The sequence below is a fragment of the Natrix helvetica genome (assembly GCF_964273705.1).
Source record: "Natrix helvetica genome assembly, chromosome: 9".
NCBI classification, from domain to species: Eukaryota; Metazoa; Chordata; class Lepidosauria; order Squamata; family Natricidae; genus Natrix; species Natrix helvetica.
In genome coordinates, this window is record NC_138560.1 from 7,718,808 (window position 1) to 7,737,880 (window position 19,073).

The 19,073-nt window shown below is 43.4% G+C and overlaps 1 protein-coding gene across 1 annotated transcript in view; it reads left to right on the forward strand.

Annotated features, from left to right (window-relative positions):
* ATP4A (ATPase H+/K+ transporting subunit alpha) overlaps positions 1-19,073 on the forward strand; it is a gene marked incomplete at its 5' end in the record, with an annotated part of 43,543 nt that overhangs the window by 12,186 nt on the left and 12,284 nt on the right. Inside the window, 9 exons of the mRNA XM_081961667.1 lie at positions 8,558-8,689; positions 10,852-10,911; positions 11,538-11,741; positions 13,621-13,734; positions 13,909-14,043; positions 16,194-16,311; positions 16,397-16,665; positions 18,075-18,273; positions 18,401-18,510. Coding sequence (XP_081817793.1) covers positions 8,558-8,689; positions 10,852-10,911; positions 11,538-11,741; positions 13,621-13,734; positions 13,909-14,043; positions 16,194-16,311; positions 16,397-16,665; positions 18,075-18,273; positions 18,401-18,510 — 1,341 coding nt within the window. The remainder of the gene's footprint in view (positions 1-8,557; positions 8,690-10,851; positions 10,912-11,537; positions 11,742-13,620; positions 13,735-13,908; positions 14,044-16,193; positions 16,312-16,396; positions 16,666-18,074; positions 18,274-18,400; positions 18,511-19,073) is intronic.

Sequence of the window (19,073 nt, forward strand, 5' to 3'; positions counted from 1 at the left end):
CTGCAGCCTTCAGCACCAAGTTCCCCTTCAGCCCGTCTTGTTGACCTCAAGGACTCACCATGGGGAAGATGGTAAGGAAGCTTCTGTTTTCATTTGGGCACCGGGTTCAAACTTCACTCAGGAGTCCCACCTCCTCTTTTAACTAGCAAATGGATCTGCATCATTTAGCAGTAGAATATATTTCATTCAAATTTTTTTTTAAAGGCTGGTTTTTATAGCTCTAATTTCCATGGCTCTTTAACGGATTAACAGAGTTGGAAGGGACCTTGTAGGTCACCTAGTCCAACCGCCTACTCCATTTCTGACAGATGGCAGTCCAGTCTCTTCTTAAAAGCCTCCAGTGATGAAGCTCCCACAACTTCCAAAGGCAACTTCAGTTCCATGGGTTGATTGTTCTCACTGTCAGAAAATTTCTCTTTATTTCCAGGTTGAATCTCTGCAAACAGCATTTGAGAAATCTTGGGGGGGGTTCCTGATCTATTACTGGGATTGTTATTATCAACGCTATTCAACGGGGATGAACAATTATTTCATCCAACCAATATTCCAGTCCCAGTAAGATGTAGACAGGCGTTACAGATCTGATAAAAGCAAGAAATGACCTTGGTTTATTCAAACATTTCCTAACAGATTTCTATGCCAATGCCAATAAAGGAGACTATTTGTAGCTCAGGGTCGAAATGAAGGGTCCTTGGTACCTTTTGAGCTTCGTTGTTTTATATTTTTTGCGGATGTTTCATTACCCAAACTAGGTAACATCTAGTTGGCTAATGAAATGTCTGCAAGAAAACAACAAAGCTCAGAGAGCACCAAAGACATTTCTGCATGTGGATGCCAGATTTGATGTGTTCTAAGTGATATAGACTTTTATAACTGAATTCAGAACAGGGCTACCATCATAATTCTTGCAGTCTTCCAATGATGAATTAGTTAATTAATCAGTTGTTCATTAAATTTATGTGAATTATTTAGTTACTCTTTTTGTTTCTTACATCTTTCTTTAAGCTAAGCTTGTTGTTGTTAGTTGAGAAGTCAAGCCTGACCCATCGCAACCCTATGGACAATGTTCCTCCAGGCCTCCCTGTCCTCTATCATCCCCCAGAGTCCATTTAAGCTCATACTAACTGCTTGAGTGACTCCATCCAGCCACCTCGTTCTCTGTCGTCCCCTTCTTCTTTTGCCCTCCATCGTTCCCAGCATTAGGCTCTTCTCCAGTAAGTTCTTCCTTTTCATTAGGTGGCCAAAATATTTGAGTTTCATCTTCAGGATCTGGCCTTCTAAAGAGCAGTCAGGGTTGATCTCCTCTAGGACTGACCGGTTGGATCGCCTTGCAGTCCAAGGGACTTGCAGGAGTCTTCTCCAGCACCAGAGTCCAAAGGCCTCCATTCTTTGGCACTCAGCCTTTCTTATAGTTCGACTTTCACAGCTAAACTAAGCTAAATGCCCAAATATTATTTGATCCCCCCCCAAAAAAAAATCCTGTTCCACTTTTTATACCATTCAATTAATTGCTAAATTATGGCATAGTTCGCACAAAAGATGAAAAGGCAGGTTGTTTTTTATTGCTGTTTATAACTATTTACGATGACTGCCGCCTGGATGTTCAACAAACTCTACCCAAAGCCATTTCATGATGAGAAGAATGAGAGTAGTGTTGTTGATGGGATGTTATATCGCAATCTGTCCGTGCAAAGTCAGAGCTGACCCTGCCCGCAGGCAAAATGAAGTCAGTTCTTGGAGCAGCTGACCAGGATACAACTCATCTTCTTGCAGCTTCTTGCAGCTTCACTCTAGAGTTCTCCGGAATGAATTGTCAGCTCCATTATTTGCTGTGAAAGCTTCCATCCAAAAACTCTGAATCTTTTCGTCTTCTTCCGTTCAATCATGTCTGATTCATGGAAACTGCTTGGACAAGTTCCTGTAGTTTTCCTGATAAAATTTCAGCAGTCAATAGTTTGCCATTACCCGCTTCTTAGGGCTGAGGGAAGTAACTGGTCCAAGAGAGAAAGCAACTGGTCCAACTCATCTTAAGTGCAACTGACTTTGCACTTAAGATGAGACTAAAACCCATGGTTTCTAGCCTGGTAGATAGTTCTACATCACAATGGCTCACAAAGTCAGACTTAAAAAGATAAAGGTTCCCCTCGCACATATGTGCTAGTCGTTCCCGACTCTAGGGGGCGGTGCTCATCTCCGTTTTAAAGCTAAAGAGTCAGCACTATCCAAAGATGTTTCTGTGGTCATGTGGCCGGCATGACTAAACGCCGAAGGTGCACGGAACGCTGTTACCTTCCCACCAAAGGTGGTCCCTAGTTTTCTACTTTCATTTTTTACGTGCTTTCAAACTGCTAGGTTGGCAGAAGCTGGGACAAGTAATGGGAGCTCACTCCGTTACGCGGCGCTAGGGATTCGAACTGCCGAACTGCCAACCTTTCTGATTAACGAGCTCAGCATCTTAGCCACCAAGCCACTGTGTCCCTTAAGATCAGGCTTAGGATAGCATTTATAATCTGGGTGTATGATTAGCCCAGGGTGTGGATGGTGTCCCTGCTAATGCTGGGGTAGAGGAGCATAGTAAAGAGTGTGCAGGGGAGGAAATGGCCAATCCGATGTCCTGCTCATGTGTCAGTTCTCATCGGTACCTTTACCTGTGGGTTGAGATCATCGAGAGGTGAATGCGTAAACTTAAACCAATATGCGTGTGAGCTTAGGTGTGTGTGAACACGTGTAGAGAAGAGCAGAGAGGAAAGGAAAAGCATTCAATACATAGAAGATAAAGCTGACATTCCAATTTTATACTGACATTGTCATTTGATTTTTCTGTGATGTGCCACACAAAATCCATTAGGGTTATAAATGTTGTTAGACAAATCAAACTGCAGAAGGAACAGCCAGAAAGCATCTCTGCCAGAAAGCACATTCTGCACTGATTCCAAGACTGCTGGACTAAAATACATGTACGCACACACACACGCACATATACAGGGAGAGAGGGAGAGGGAGGGAGGAGGGGGCACGCAGTCCTGGCGCCAGTCATACCATTTGGCATAGCGAGAGGGCTGCCTCCGATTGGCAGATCCTGGGAGAACAGCAAGCATTCATATTTTAGTGTTAGCTTGTCATTATGGACAAAGACGGGAGAAAATGTTTCCGTGATTTTCCACTCCGAAATCCTGGTGTGTTGTGTGTACTGGATGGAATGTTTCCCTTTGTTGACCCTGTCAAGAGACAACTGAATGTTTTATTTTGAGAAGGAAAAGCAGGCTACTAAGCAATGTTGTCAACCCCTGTGTTGCCTTCTTTCTCTCCTATTTGAGTCTTGTCAAGGTTGACTCAGCCTTCCGTCGTTCTGAGGTGGGTAAAATGAGGGCCCAGATTGTTGGGGGCAAGAGGCTGACTCTGTAAACCCGCTTAGAGAGGGCTGTAAAGCACTGTGAAGTGGTATTTAAGTCTAAGTGCTATTGCTATCCCCCTGCTCCTCCTCCTCTCCTTCTTTTGCCTCCTTTTAAACTTATAAACAGCTCTTGTGGTACAGTGGTGAGAATGTACAATGCAGGCTAACTCTGCCCACTGCCAAGAGTTCAATCCTTACAGGCTCAAGGTTGACTCAGCCTTCCATTCTTCCGAGGTGGGTAAAATGAGGACCTAGATTGTTGGCGGCAATAGGCTGGGTCTATAAACTACTTAGAAAGGGCTGTAAAGCACTGTGAAGCGGTATATAAGTCTATGGGCTATTGCTAATGGCTATTGTCCCCAGTTCCAGGAGAGCAGAGTTGCTGATAAGATTGCAACTTTGAGACAAGTGTGGAAGGAGACGTGTGTTTTGAACATTGCAGCCACCAGCAAAAAAAAAAAGAAGAAGCTGTTTTTCCTTCAGAAGAACTGGAGGGTGCAAACGAGAGGAAAAGAAATAACAGCAGTTGAGCAAGGCAAAGCACAGTGTAAAAACAGATGCAAGAAGCTGGCCCTTAAGAGAAAAAGAAGAAATCTCAGAGAGAGTGGATTGAAGACAGAACAGGTTAAAAATAAACGTTGATGATGCCTGCCGGTATATGGCATAGTATGTAGGCAATTGTAATAGAGTTACAGTAACAGCAATAATACATTGAATAGTGCTAGTATAGAATAAAAACTTCGTTATCGCTATACTAATTGAAAAGTAACATGTTGTCTTAGTAATTATCATAGTACTGTTATAGAAATAGCAATGGAACAGAATATAGGAAGAATGCGCCGATCACTTTTATATGTTTTTACAAAACAAAACATATCTCTAACCCTTACAAGGAGATGTATAACAGAATAACAGAGATGGAAGGGACCTTGGAGGTCTTCTAGTCCAACCCCCTGCTTAGGCAGGAAACCCTATACCATTTCAGACAAATGGTTGTCCAATCTCTTCTTAAAAACTTCCAGTGTTGGAGCATTCACAACTTCTGGAGGCAAGTTTAATTGTTCTCACTGTCAGGAAATTTCTCTTTAGTTCAAGGTTGCTTCTCTTCTTGATTAGTCTCCACCCATTGCTTCTTGTCCTGCCCCCCCCCCCCCCGGTGCCTTGGAGAATAGTTTGACTCCCTCTTCTTTGTGGCAACCCCTGAGATATCGGAAGACTGCTATCATGTCATCCCCTAGTCCTACTTTTCATTAAGCTAGACATACCCAGTTCCTGCAACCATTCTTTGTATGTTAGCCTCACGTAAAAAGTTTTTAGTTCCCAGGTTTGGTGCTCTTGACTCTGGGTAAAACAAATTCGGTAGTTTTTTAAAAAAAACATTCTGCGACAATGTCCTAGGGAGTAAAAGTAAACTACTGTATTTTTCGGAGTATAAGACGCACCCTTTTCCCTCAAAAAAGAGGCTGAAAATCTGGGTGCGTCTTATACATCGAATACAGCATTTTTTGCCTCCTGAAATCCCGCCTCTTTCACCAAAATGGCCATGCATAGCTGTTAGATTGTGTAATGGACTGGCACACACAAGCTTAATGGTAACAACAGCTCTTTATTAAGTACAATAAGGAGCCCTTTTATAGGGAGCTGTCAGACCCTTCGACCAATAGGATTAAATCTCTGTTCCCGCTGGAACAGAGGACCTTGGTGAAAACCACTGTAGTTAGAATAAGTATCTAACAATAGCCTTATGGAGGCTTTCAGAGAGCTCCTGGAGCTGGGGAGGACAGAAATAAGCAAAAAGGCCCGTTTTTTTGCCACCACCCCCCAGCCCCCAGCAGTACTCTATAAGCCTCCATAAGGCTATGCATGCAATTTTTTGACAAAAAAACAGGCCATTTTTTGCTCGTTTTTTGCCCACTCACCCCCAGGAGCACTTTGCAAGCCCCCCCCCCCCCCCCCCCGGCTATGCATGCCTTTTAAAAAAACGGGCCCGTTTTCGCGAGTGCAAAAACTTTTTTTTTCCTTTTGGAAAGCTCTTTAACTGATTGATGAGAATTACATTGATCAAGTGCTGTGCCATCAGAAACAAAGTCTTAGGTGCCTCAGATTATCAGTGATTTCCTTCTCCAGCACATGGATAAATACACCTGGAAACATCTACCTACCTACCTACTCTCTCTCTCTCCCTCCCTACCTACTGTATTTCTCTCTTTCTCTATCCCTCTACCTACCTACCTACTCACTCTCTCTCCCTACCTACCTACTGTATTTCTCTCTCTCTCTATCCCTCTCCCTACCTACTCACTCTCTCTCCCTACCTACCTACTGTATTTCTCTCTCTCTCCATCCCTCTATCTCCCTACCTACCTACTCTCTCTCTCTCCCTACGTATCTACTGTATTTCTCTATTTCTTTCTCTATCCTTCTACCTACCTACCTATCTACACACTCTCTCTCCCCCCCTACCTACCTACTGTAGTTCTCTATCTCTCTCTATTTCTCGCTATATATCCCTTTATCTACCTACCTACCTAACTACTCTCTCTCTCTCCCCCTACCTACATACTGTATTTCTCTCTCTTTCTCTCCCTCTCTCTCCCTTTACCTGCCTACTTTTTTTAAAAAAATTGCCTCTTCAGAACCTTGGTGTGTCTTATACTGCGAAAAATACCATAATATCTATAGAGGGTGAGTCCTTATTTATCCAGCAGTGAAAGGAAATTGAGCACTCATTTTCACATGGACATTTGTTAGTGGGAAAACCACAGGCAGGCAGGGCAGGCAAATGCCTGGTCTCCAGAAACCATCTGGATATCAACTTTGCAAAAGAAGAATGCAGCATTGTTGGTTTTCCATCAGCTTTGTGTAAATAGGTTTTCTAAATTACGACTTGCCCTGGACAAAGCTTTTCATCTTTTTGTTAGTTAAATAGGTGTGTAAAGTATTGTAAAGTACTGTATAAATAAACAACTTCTAGGGCAGGGGTGTCAAACTCAATTCCCACTTGGGCCGTCCTGGGAAATGTAAGAGGCCAGCCTGCATCGCTTCGGCCCGGTCTACCCAATGCAAAGAGGAAACATGCCAGCAGTTTGGGGAGTGGCATCAAGATGGCCATGCCCATGCCCCTGTTGGCCACGCCTGCCCATCCCTCCGAGGTCAATCATTAGCCTGATGTGGCCCTCAATGAAATTGAGTTTGACATCCCTGTTCTGGGGGGTGGGGGAGAGATATTTCCTTCTCACTCCCTTTTCTGGTGCTGATAGACTTATAGAGTTGCATTTGAGATTTGTAACAGTATTTCCAAGTGTTGGTTTTTCTTTCTCAAGGTCTCCTATGGGAGGTTCATCCTGGCACATCTAAGGGGGTGCAATGGGACAAGCACAGTGAACCTTTGATATATATATATATATATATATATATATATATATATATATATATATATATATATATATATATATATATATATATATATATATATATATATATATATATATATATATATATATATATATATATATATATATATATATATATATATATATATATATATATATATATATATATATGCTGGTTTTGTTGTATTCGGGTCTTTTCCCGTGTAAGATTGAGATTGTCTTTGCAACGTTTCAGCGAGATCGCACTCGCCATCTTCAGGCTGTGGTCTTTGGCTTAAAGTGTGACCGGAGCTGCCGTCTTTCAGATCACAGCCTGAAGATGGCGAGTGCGATCTCGCTGAAACGTTGCAAAGACAATCTCAATCTTACACGGGAAAAGACCCGAATACAACAAAACCAGCATACCTACACCCGTGAAAATCTACGAAAACAAATATATATATATACATACATACACACACACACACACACACACACACACACACACATATATATATACATACATACATACATACATACATACATACATACATACACACATATATATATACATACATACATACATACATACTGCATATAATCACCTTCATTTATAAGTGCCTTTTATCAAATTACTATTATCAAATTCATTAATGTAAGGAATTTCAAACAGAGCATGAGCAGAAAAGGCCTACTAGGACAGAAATATAAGTCACTTCAAAACAAAAATAACACCTCCTTAGGTAACTGGTTCGAGTCCCATGTCATCAAAATTGCATTGATATCAGCCGCTCAGCCAACCTGATACTAGAAAGTCTCAAAATTCAGGGACCTGCCAACTGTTCTCCTTTTCCATTTGGCCAAGAGGAAAACACCCAAAATATCATTCCGTTCAGTGTCACATCTTTTAAAAACCCTGCGTACAGAATTCGACAAGCAAAATTAAGGAAAGTTACAAGAGGAAAGAGAGGAGGAAAGAAGAAGGTAGAGAAGGGACGTTGGGAAGAAGGAAGGAGTAGGGTTGTGGCAAAATAAGATGGAGAGGTGGGGTGGCAAGAAAGCGATCCCAATTGTATTTTTTATAGTCTTAAATGGATTGTGATAAATGCTAGAAGCCAACAGATAAATGTTAATGGTATCTACAAGAATGTATATTTGTGAATGTATATGGAAAGAAAGAAAAAATAAAACTTAAAAAAACTGAATCTGTTCTGCAGATGGTATGGATGACTGTGGGACTCTCAAGTTTAGATCCATGACTAGCGAAGTAAAATTGCAGAGTGAAATTTTGTGAAGTCCTTCTATTCTATTCCTAGAATAATCAGCTTTATTCTAAAGAACAACTCAACCAGTGTAATTGTGTGTACTGTATCCACTCAGCTGTCTTTAAATTCATTCCATTCCTTTGATGCCAAATGGTAGGTCAACATTTGAGTACAAATCAGATTTTTTTTTTTTTAATAAACCATTTGATAGAGAGAATTTTGTTTAAGGAAACGTGTCAACACTGGGGTCCCCAGAACTGTAAAGGTGTCAAAACAGCCAAGATGGTAGTTGTAACCAACAATTGACATTTTTTGACACTCACACACACCCCTCCACTGTGGACATCACTCTTCATGCTAGGCATTTGGTTTCGTTTTAATCCCAGCACTTAAAATCTATTCTGCTTTCCAGAGATGGGTTTTTAAAAATGCTCAAAAGAATATCGTCAACACCTTAATTCATAATAATTAACAAAGCTATTTGAGCTTTCAAACCTCTTTCTCTTTGGCTTTTTGTGTCCTGCTAGGACAAGTACGAAATGTACTCAGTGGAGATGGAGAAATACGATGGGGAAATGGATGTGAAGATTAAGAAGAAGAAAAACAAAGGGTTGAAGAAAAAAGAGAAGTTGGAGAATATGAAGAAAGAGATGGATGTGGTAAGCCATAAGTTGTTGTTATTGTTAGTTGCGAAGTCATGTCCGGCCCATCACGACCCCATGGACAACGTTCCTCCAGGCCTTCCTATCCTCTACCAACCTCTGGAGTCCATTGAAGCTCACGCCAAACGGGCCCATTTCCGGACTCCAGAGGAAGGAAAGTCTGAAGCCTGGGGAAGGCAAAAACGCCCCCTCCCCCACCATGGTGCAGGAGGCTGGCTAGGCCACACCCACCATAGCCCTGCCCACCCAGCTACTGGGCAGAGAACCCATTGGTGAAATTTTTGAAGCCCATCCCTGCACAAATGGTCCCTCTTGTCAAGCATATCCACTTTTAGCAACAAAGAATTAAGTTGTGATGTGAGAGACCAGCCGAAGAGAAATAAAGTCTTCATCCATAAAACACATTCGTAATCTATGAACCCAAGTTCACACTGTGGCATTTTCCTCACTCTCTGATGAACAATAAGAGATGCAACTCAGTGATCTCACAGGGCTGTGATTGATTCAACGAGGGGCACTTTATTCACGTAACCTCTCTTAAACTGAGTCAGAATTTGGAATCTGAAAAGCAGACATTAAAAATAAAATCAATAACGGACACTAAAGGAACTTTGCATCCAAAGCTCTACGCAGAAGAGCTGCATACAGAGTTTGGCACACAAAATTAAGGAAAGTCACAATAGGAACAATTGCAACATCCTGTTGTTTCTCAGTCGGCAAACCATTTGAAACTACGGAGTACATTTAATGTAATTATATTGGTCTCGGGGGGGGGGGGGGGGGAAGGAATTCTTCTCCAGAACAAAATGTAATTTTCTCTCTGAACTTCAAGGAAGGAATGTTGTTTTTTTCCATTAGTATTTTGAGAGACAACTTTGGTACCTCTAAAAGCACTGGTCTTCGGGAAATTTCAGCAAATGATAAGTAATGGCTTCAGAGCCTTGTCTATATGAACAAAAACACTGTTAATTCCATCAGGTATCCTTTGTTGGTGGTGTTGCGAAGTCATGTCCGACCCATCGCAACCCCATGGACAATGTTCCTCCAGGCCTCCCTGTCCTCTACCATCCCCCTGAGTCCATTTAAGCTCACACCGACATCTTTGGTGACTCCATCCACCCACCTCATTCTCTGCCGTCCCCTTCTTCTTTTGCCCTCAATCTTTACCCAGCATGCGGCTCTTCTCCAGTGAGTCCTTCATTCTCATTAGGTGGCCAAAGTCTTTGAATTTCCTCTTCAGGATTTGGCCTTCTAAAGAGCAGTCAGGGTTGATCTCCTCTAGGACTGACTGGTTTTATCGCTTTGCAGTCCAAGGGACTCATAGGAGTCTTCTCCAGCACCAGAGTTCAAAAGTCTCCATTCTTTGGCGCTCAGCCTTTCATATAGTCCAACTTTCACAGCCACATGTTGCAACTGGGAAAACCATAGCCTTGACTATACGCGCTTTTGTTGTCAAGGGTGATCCAACTGAGCCTTGTTTATATGAACAAAAACAATGTTAATTCCATCAGGTATCATCAATCTAATCCAGGGGTGTCCAAACTTGGCAACTTGCTGGCTGGGGAATTCTGGGAGTTGAAGTCCACAAGTCTTAAAGTTGCCAAGTTTGGACACCCCTGATCTAATCCATTTCATAATTCACAATTAACCTCTCTTCAAACCTCTCTGAATAACAGAGATTGCCTCATTTCAAGGGCATTTGGAATTAATTATTTTGTTTCCTAAGCATTTTGGTATGCAAATGTTAGAGCTGCAAATTATGTTCGATACTGTGCCTTTTCAATTTTTCTGAGACAATGTAATCAATTATATTACTGTTTAATACCAGCTGTGTATGATTAAATATACAAGCTAAATTGCTTTTTTCCCCCCCATCTGTAATGCTATTTATTCTTTGCCTTCATGCCCGATATGCTTCATGTCTGGAATTTAATCTCCTGGCATCCAGAATCAATTCCCACTTATCTGGAATTTTGAAATCATTTCATGCTTTTGTTTTGTGAGTTTATCTTGTTAACCTGAAGAAACATTTGTTGACTGTGCTTATGTATTTATACAAAACAGCAGGAGAGAACATTGAATGAAGGACCATGCTCAAAAGACAGCATCTCTCCATCCACTGAAATCATATTCTTATCTTGGGTCTCTCCTCCTTTTAGGATGATCATCAGTTGTCTATAGAAGAATTGGAGAGGAAATATAGGACCAACATCAAGAAGGTGAAGCCCTCTGACAAAAAGAGCATTATCAGCAAACCGAAAGGAACACATGTTTTCATAGTTCATCATAACCCCTTCTGCAGCCTTGAAAGTACGGTGGCCATCTAGTTGAAAGGAAGTGGTACATGGGGAATAAGGCTGCCCTAAATTGATTGCACTGAGGTGGCTCAGTGGCTAAGACACTGAGCTTGGCAATCAGAAAGGTCGGCAGTTCAGCGGTTCGAATCCCTAGCGCCGTGTAACAGAGTGAGCTCCTGTTACTTGTCCTAGTTTCTCCCAACCTAGCAGTTCAAAAAGCATGTAAAAATGCAAGTAGAAAAATAGGGACCACTTTGGTGGCAAGGTAACAGCGTTCCATGCGCCTTTGGTGTTGAGTCATGCCAGCCATATGACCACAAAGATGTCTTTGGACAGTGCCGGCTCTTTGGCTTTGAAATGGAGATGAGCACTGGCCCCCTAGAGTCAGGAACGACTAGCACATATGTGCGAGGGGAACCTTTATATTTACCTAAATTGATAGCCACTTTCATTGAATCCATGATGGGCAAAAGTCTAGGAGTCAGGGGCATTACTGGTTCATTATTACTACATATTGATATCTGGCCTCCTTGTCTATCTGTTTCCAGGGTTTGACCAGCACAGTGGCCGGAGAGATTTTCCTTCGTGATGGTCCCAATGAATTGAAGCCCCCCAAAGGCACTCCAGAGTACGTGAAGTTTGCACGTCAGCTGGCTGGGGGGCTGCAGTGCCTGATGTGGGTGGCAGCTGCCATCTGTCTCATCGCCTTTGGCATCCAGTGTGGCCAAGGCGATCTTACCAGCGCAGACAATGTAAGTGCCCCGCAGCAGAAGCAGACCATCAATTGGGGGTCACCGGGACAGAGAGAGGCAATAGTAGACAGAGTGAGGATGCAAAGTGGGTGGGGCTAAGCCTCAGGTGGGCAGGGTCAAGAATTAACCGTTTCTTCTCTAGGTTTTAATATCACGATTTAATTGTATACCTTGAAAGATGTTGGATCCCTAGGAGCAGATGAATTCAGAACAACAAAGTTGGGCTTCTGAACGGTTACCATATTTAGGCTGAAAAAATTCAGATGATATGTAGATCAGGGTTCCCCAACCCCTGGGCTGCAACCCGTTTGAAACTGAGCAATGTGAGCGGCGGGAGAGTGCACGCTCACGTGTGCAACTCCACTTGTGCGAGTGGCAGGCATTCACACACAAAGCGCCACTTGTGCAAGCTGTAGGCACTTGCAGAGAACCATCCCCTCTCCCCTTCTCCACCAGGCCAGACAGGTTGGGGACCATTGACATAGAACAGGGGTGTCCAAACTTGGGAACTTTAAGACTTGTGGACTTCAACTCCCAGAATTCCCCAGCCAGCATGGCTGGCTGGGGAATTCTGGGAGTTGAAGTCCACAAGTCTTAAAGTTCCCAAGTTTGGACACCCCTGACATAGAATAATAGATCAGGGGTGAAATCCAGCAGGTTCTGACAGGTTCTGGAGAACCGGTAACGGAAATTTTGAGTAGTTCGGAGAACCGGCAAATACCACCTCTGGCTGGCCACAGAGTGGGAATGGGTGATTTTGCAGTATCCTTCCCTGCCACGCCCAGCAAGCCATGCCAAGCCGTGCCCACAGAACAGGTAGTAAAAAAAAAAAAAATGAATTTCACCACTGTAATAGACGGCTACAAAAATCTGTTTGCTGCCATCTAATGGCCAGAATATCTCACACATGTGATGCGACACCCGGAAAAATACGGCACCCTTCACTTAATCCTCCAGGGAAAGATCGAAGGCAAAAGAGGTCCAGGCAGAATAAGAGCATCATGGCTTCAAAATCTAAGGGACTGGTCTGGAGAAAACTCAACAGCACTTTTTCGTGCAGCTGTTGATAAAAGTAGGATTGCCAACATGATCGCCAACGTCCGATGACAGATGTTTGACAAACTAATAAATACGAAATGCAAATATGACAAAAGAAGAATCTATATTTTAGCAGATAAACTTTAAACCTCATAGACCCCAGGGATATTTTCTAGTCCGCCTTCTCCTCCTTTAGCAAACACAATCACTTCCAGCTACCTTCTTGTTAAGCAAGCAGGGAGATTGTTTAAACAAGCTATTTCTCTTGAGCTGCTTTTCAAGGGAATCTCAGGCTTTCCTTAAAAGTGCTATTTACAGGTTAAGAAGCTCAGCTGTCACCTCAATTGATTTATTTAGAACTCTTCCCAGCTCAAAGCTGTTGCCTGAAACTCAAACCCGTTTCTCACGGACAGCTTTTATGCTCAGGTGTAAATGGGTATATGCAGCGCTGGGTTTCACATTTTGTTACCACCGGTTCGCCATGCACACGCACCCCTACCGCGCACGTGCTTTGCTTCCTTCCGCGCGCCTTCCGCACATGTGCCTGGCCTCAAAAACCTGCCTAAATAGGACGGCATAGAGTCAAGGAGGTGGGTGGGTAGGCCCACCCGCAATTTCCACTCCCAGTTCAGGTGAACTGGTACAAACTGGCTGAATACCACCTCTGGGCATATTGGCCAGAAAACGAATATTTACTAGTGTTTATTATTGTCCTGTTTGGGAATGGTTGTTAAAGAAGCTATTTGTTAATAAAGAATGGCGGTATAATAAATGTGATGTCTGCCAGGATTAATTGAAGCAGTGCAGCATATATATATATATTTCTTTCCTTCTTGTTTAGTTATACTTGGCCGTTGCTCTTATCGCTGTTGTGGTTGTGACTGGCTGCTTTGGTTACTATCAAGAGTTTAAAAGCACAAACATCATTGCAAGTTTCAAGAATCTCGTGCCGCAGGTAAAAAGGAATGGCTCCCAGTATCCCCCGTGCATCTGGAAATAAATTATTTGACCATCTGGGAGTTTTCCCCTGCTTTGCGGGGGGTGGGAGGCAGGGGGGGTGTTAATGGAAGAAAAGAATGTTGGAAGTCCAAATCCAGGACTTGGTTTCTCCTCTTCATCCCAAATACAGCAAGCCACAGTGATTCGAGATGGTGACAAGTTCCAGATCAATGCTAATCAGCTGGTCGTGGGTGACTTGGTGGAGATCAAAGGGGGAGACAGAGTCCCAGCAGACATCAGGATCATCACTGGTCAAGGATGCAAGGTACCTAAAGAAGGAAGAAGGTTGTTCCTATAAGGGTGATAAAGGTGACCTCACCCCACTCCAAACAGTTTGCTTTTCCCACCCTCTGCTGGAGAAAGATGATAAAGTTTGGCCCGTTCGTTTCACTGGGAGAATGAAAGAAACTAGAGAAAGGATTACTTAAATATCACACAGCAGTGTGTGCAGCAGCGGCCAAAAAAGCGAATACAATCCTGGGTTGTATAAACAGAGACATAGAATCGAGATCACGTGAAGTATTAGTACCACTTTATAAAACCCTAGTAAGACCACACCAGGAATATTGCAACCAATTTTGGTTACCATGCCACAAAAAGGATGTTGAGACTTTGGAAAAAAAGTTCAGAGAAGAGCAACTAAGATGATCATAGGCCTGGAGACTAAAACATAGGAAGAACGGCTGCAGGATTTGGCTTTGTCTAGGCTAGAGAAAAGAAGGTCTAGTCTAGAGAAAAGAAATTTCCTGACAGCTAGAACAATTAATCAGTGGAACAGAAATTGCCTCCAGAAGTTGTGAATGCCCCAACACTGGAAGTCTTTAAGAAGATGTTGGATAGCTATTTGTCTGAAACGGTATAGGGTTTCCTGCCTAGGCAGGGGGTTGGACTAGAAGACCTCCAAGGTCCCTTCCAACTCTACTATTGTATTGTATTGTATTGTAAGGACTTGGGGTGACATGATGGCAGCATTCCAGTATTTGAGGATCTGCCACAAAGAAGAGGGAGTCAAATTATTCTCCAAAGCACCAGACGGCAGGACGAGAAACAATGCTTGGAAACTAATCAAAGAGGGATGCAACCTGGAATTAAGGAGAAACTTTTCTAACAGTGAGGCCAATTAATCAATGGAATAGCTTGCCTTCGGAAATCATGGACGCTCCATCAGTGATGTTTTTAAGAAGAAACTAGACTGCCACTTCTCTGAAGTAGCATAGGTTCTCCTGCTTGAGCACAGGGCTGGACTCAAAGACCTCCAAGGTCCCTTCCAGCTCTATTCTATTCTAGTCTAAACAAGTGAGTTACTTGCACATTGCTTGTGTGATCCTTGTCACTGCATTACTGTTTCAATAGTATAGTTGCAATCGAAATGCAGAAGTGACTGAAGGACGTGCCCACTCCTAATTTCATGTAGAGGAAGGAAGTACTTCAGACAGTCTCTAGGTCACTGTGTAACATGTAGTTCTGGTCTAAATAATGAAGTGACTCCAGCATTACCTTATGACCTGGTAGATCCACGCTCAAGTCACCATTCTGTTACGAAACATGCAACTTACACTCTGACTATCCATTCTGTTCTTCAATATAGAGCAGTTCCATATTAATTTCTAAGTAAATACTCCAGGTTTGTTGACTTTGAATCCCAGAATTCCACAGCCAGGATAGCCCTGAATGAGAATTATGGAAAATTGAAGTCTACATACCTGGAAGCTACCAAGATCAGGAAACACTGATTTAGTTATTCAGATCAATCCAAAACTCAGAAATGACTGTTAGGGGTATCTCCGTTGGGAGACAGAAAGTAGCGCAGCAGAATGTACAGCTAGAGAGAAAGAACGTTGCTAGTAGAAAAACACACGAATAGAGTTTCAGACACTGCTAGTACAAAACAAGTAGCTTTACTAATAATAATTGCTTCACAAGCAGTGATAGTAGATATATGTCCACACACAATTCAAAGAACAAACAATTGCTTACAGTCGCAGTTCACATTCCAGTCATCAAGCATAGGACAAGCAGAGAGAGAGAGAGAGAGTGAGCTCTCCTGGCTCCCTCTTATTGTAAAGTTAATTACAGCTGATAAGTACATTCACCCATTTAAAGCAACGATGACCATTTGTTGTTGTATATAGATATATGTTGCCTACCCAACACTAGGAGTATACTCCCAACAGACTCCAATTTGTAAAACCATCTATGGGAAGAGAAACATGTTTCCTATCTCCTGCACATACACATATTTTAATAATGTAAGAAAGAAAATGCACAATGTAAATTTCAGAGTTGGAAATTCTCCAGCCATGAGCTGTTATCTCCATACCAAGAGTTGTGCCTACAAAGTTTCATGGATGGCACAGTGCACATAGAAAACGTTTCTTTCTTTCTCTTTCTTTCTTTTTCCCTCCTTTATTCTAGGTGGATAATTCCTCTTTGACGGGGGAATCTGAACCTCAAAACCGTACCCCAGAATGCACCCATGAGAGCCCCTTAGAAACAAGGAACATCGCCTTCTTCTCAACCATGTGCTTAGAAGGTAGGAAGCACTGGGGTTTTTTTGGGGGGGGGGAGACATTGGTTGTCCTCTGGCAGCATCTAGCTCTTCCCTTCTTCTTTTTCAGGAACTGCCACTGGTATTATCATTAACACCGGGGACCGTACCATCATTGGGCGCATCGCCAGCCTGGCTTCAGGAGTGGAGAATGAGAAGACGCCCATTGCTATTGAGATTGAACATTTTGTGGACATCATAGCTGGCTTGGCCATTTTCTTTGGTTTCACCTTCTTTGTTGTCGCCATGGTGATCGGCTACCCCTTCCTCAAGGCTATGGTCTTTTTCATGGCAATTGTGGTGGCTTATGTCCCTGAGGGCCTTCTAGCAACGGTCACAGTAAGTATCGCAAGATAAACAGTATGAGTTCTTTCTGAATACTTTCCCCCTGTTCTTTCCATAACATCTTCCACATGTTGCTTGGTATGAAGGAAGTACTGTGATCACTCCCTGGCATCTCCACCAGGAAGTCCCAAAGGTGCTTTTTTAAAAGGCAGTTGGACTTTGTTTGGAGGTTTATCTGTGCCCTCAGGGTCACTCAGATAGTGCCAGTGGGTGTGGAACCTTCTTGGACCCCCCTGACGTTGTTGTAAACAGGAGATGGTGTCGTACCCTTCCCCCAGGGGTGAAATCCAGCAGGTTCTGGAGAACCAGTAGCAGAAATTTTGAGTAGTTCGGAGAACAGGCAAATGCCACCTCTGGCTGGCCCCAAAGTGGGGTGGAAATGGGTATTTTTCAGTATCCTTCCCCCGCCATGCCCACCAAGCCACTCCCACCAAGCCACACCACGCCCACCAAGTCACACCCACAGAACCGGTAGTAAAAAAAATGAATTTCACCACTGCCCTCCCACTCTGCGGAAGGAAGAGTGCTAATGACCAGAGTGCTGCAAGAAATATAAATCCTTCCATTCTCCACCATTCCATCAGAAGTGAAAAAACTTCTTGGGTGAGAAGCAAAACATCTTCAAGGAAAAAACCAAGTCCAGTTGCCTTTTGAAAAAGCATCTTTGGGACAACTACGATATGGAGATGACTGAGAATCTCCATAGACACCTTCCCCAGGCAGCATCTCAACTAACAAAATATTTTCCACAGTTCAAAGACTTATCACCCAACCAAACAGACAGGGATGATCTAAATTATCCTACCCAACATGGTATCCTTCAGATATTCTGCACTACTTTCCCCATAAGTCTGTAGAGATTCTCAGTCATCCAGGTAATGATTGTCCCAAAGGTGCTTTTTCAGGAGGCAAATCTTTTTCCCCCTTTTAAAGACCTTTCACTTCTCATCCAAGAAGCTTCTTCAGCTCTGACAGGATAGTGGGGAATGGAAGGATTTATATTCCTTGCAGACAAACCCTGCAAGGACACAAATAAACTTCCAAGTGCTTTAATAACCCCCTAAAAGGATGCAAATGACCAGCTGTCTGCAAGGAATATAAATCCTTCCATTCCCCACTATCCTGTCAGAGCTGAAGAAGCTTCTTGGATGAGAAGTAAAAGGTTTTCAAAAGAAAAAACAAAGAAGTCCAGTTGCCCCCTGAAAGAGTACCCTTGGGACTACTTTTCCCATATCTTCCAGCCACCCAAAAGCATAAAATTGGGAGTAGGGTCAGTCTTGAACAAATGGCTTAACGCACTCAACCTAAGTTGACTTTAGTTATCCCAAGTTCCAAATATTGGACCTCACTTGTTTCCTATCCCCTCTTCCTCACCCCACCTCCCTCTCATCCTCCTTGGATAGGTCTGTCTGTCCCTCACAGCCAAGCGACTGGCCAGGAAAAACTGTGTGGTCAAGAATCTGGAAGCTGTTGAAACACTGGGCTCTACATCGGTCATCTGCTCGGATAAAACCGGGACGCTCACCCAGAATCGAATGACGGTCTCACACCTTTGGTTCGACAACCAAATCCACACGGCGGACACTACAGAAGACCAGTCAGGTATTTGCAAGCCTAGCAACAAGCAGAGGGGTAGTGGGTCGTGATGGGCACCAGGTTGCCCACCCTAAGCTTACAGGGCGGAAAACCTGCCACGTTGCTGCCTGTTGCTTCTCATTCTGCTTTACAGGGCAAACTTTTGATCAGTCCTCTGAGACCTGGCGAGCTCTGTGTAAAGTGGTGAGCCTTTGCAACCGGGCTTCTTTCAAATCAGGACAGGATAGTGTACCGGTGCCACGGGTAAGAAACGTTTGTATGGATTATTATTTATTTATTTAGGGTATGATGCAGTGGTGGGCTCCTGCGTGATCGCGTGGGTTCGGGAGAACCCTTAGCTTTGATCGCTGGCTGCAGAGGTGGTATTCAGAAGGTTCTGACCCGTTCTGGAGAGCCAGTGGAGAACTCTGGAGGGCCCATGCATGCTCCTTATATGTATTTGAGCTCTTCGTTGCTTCTGCACATGCACATGGAGCGCACGGCGCCTGCATGATGCTCCACCGAGCAGCTGCAGTGTCGCAGAGGCTCGCAGAGGTGTCACAAGAGGTAAAGACGCATGCGAGCACTCCGCACATTCATGTGGTGGACGCCAGGCCCCGTTGCAACCGGTCCTGGAGGTCATGTGATCTCCTTTTGCAAATGTCTGACAAGCAAAGTCGATGGGGAAGGCTTTAAGCCAATTTTTTTGAAACTTGGCACTTTAAGACACGTGGACTTCGGCTCCCAGAATTCCCCCAACCAGCGTGTCTTAAAGTGGCCAAATTTGATAAACACTGCTAGAGGTTTTGTCCACAATAGGCAATCAG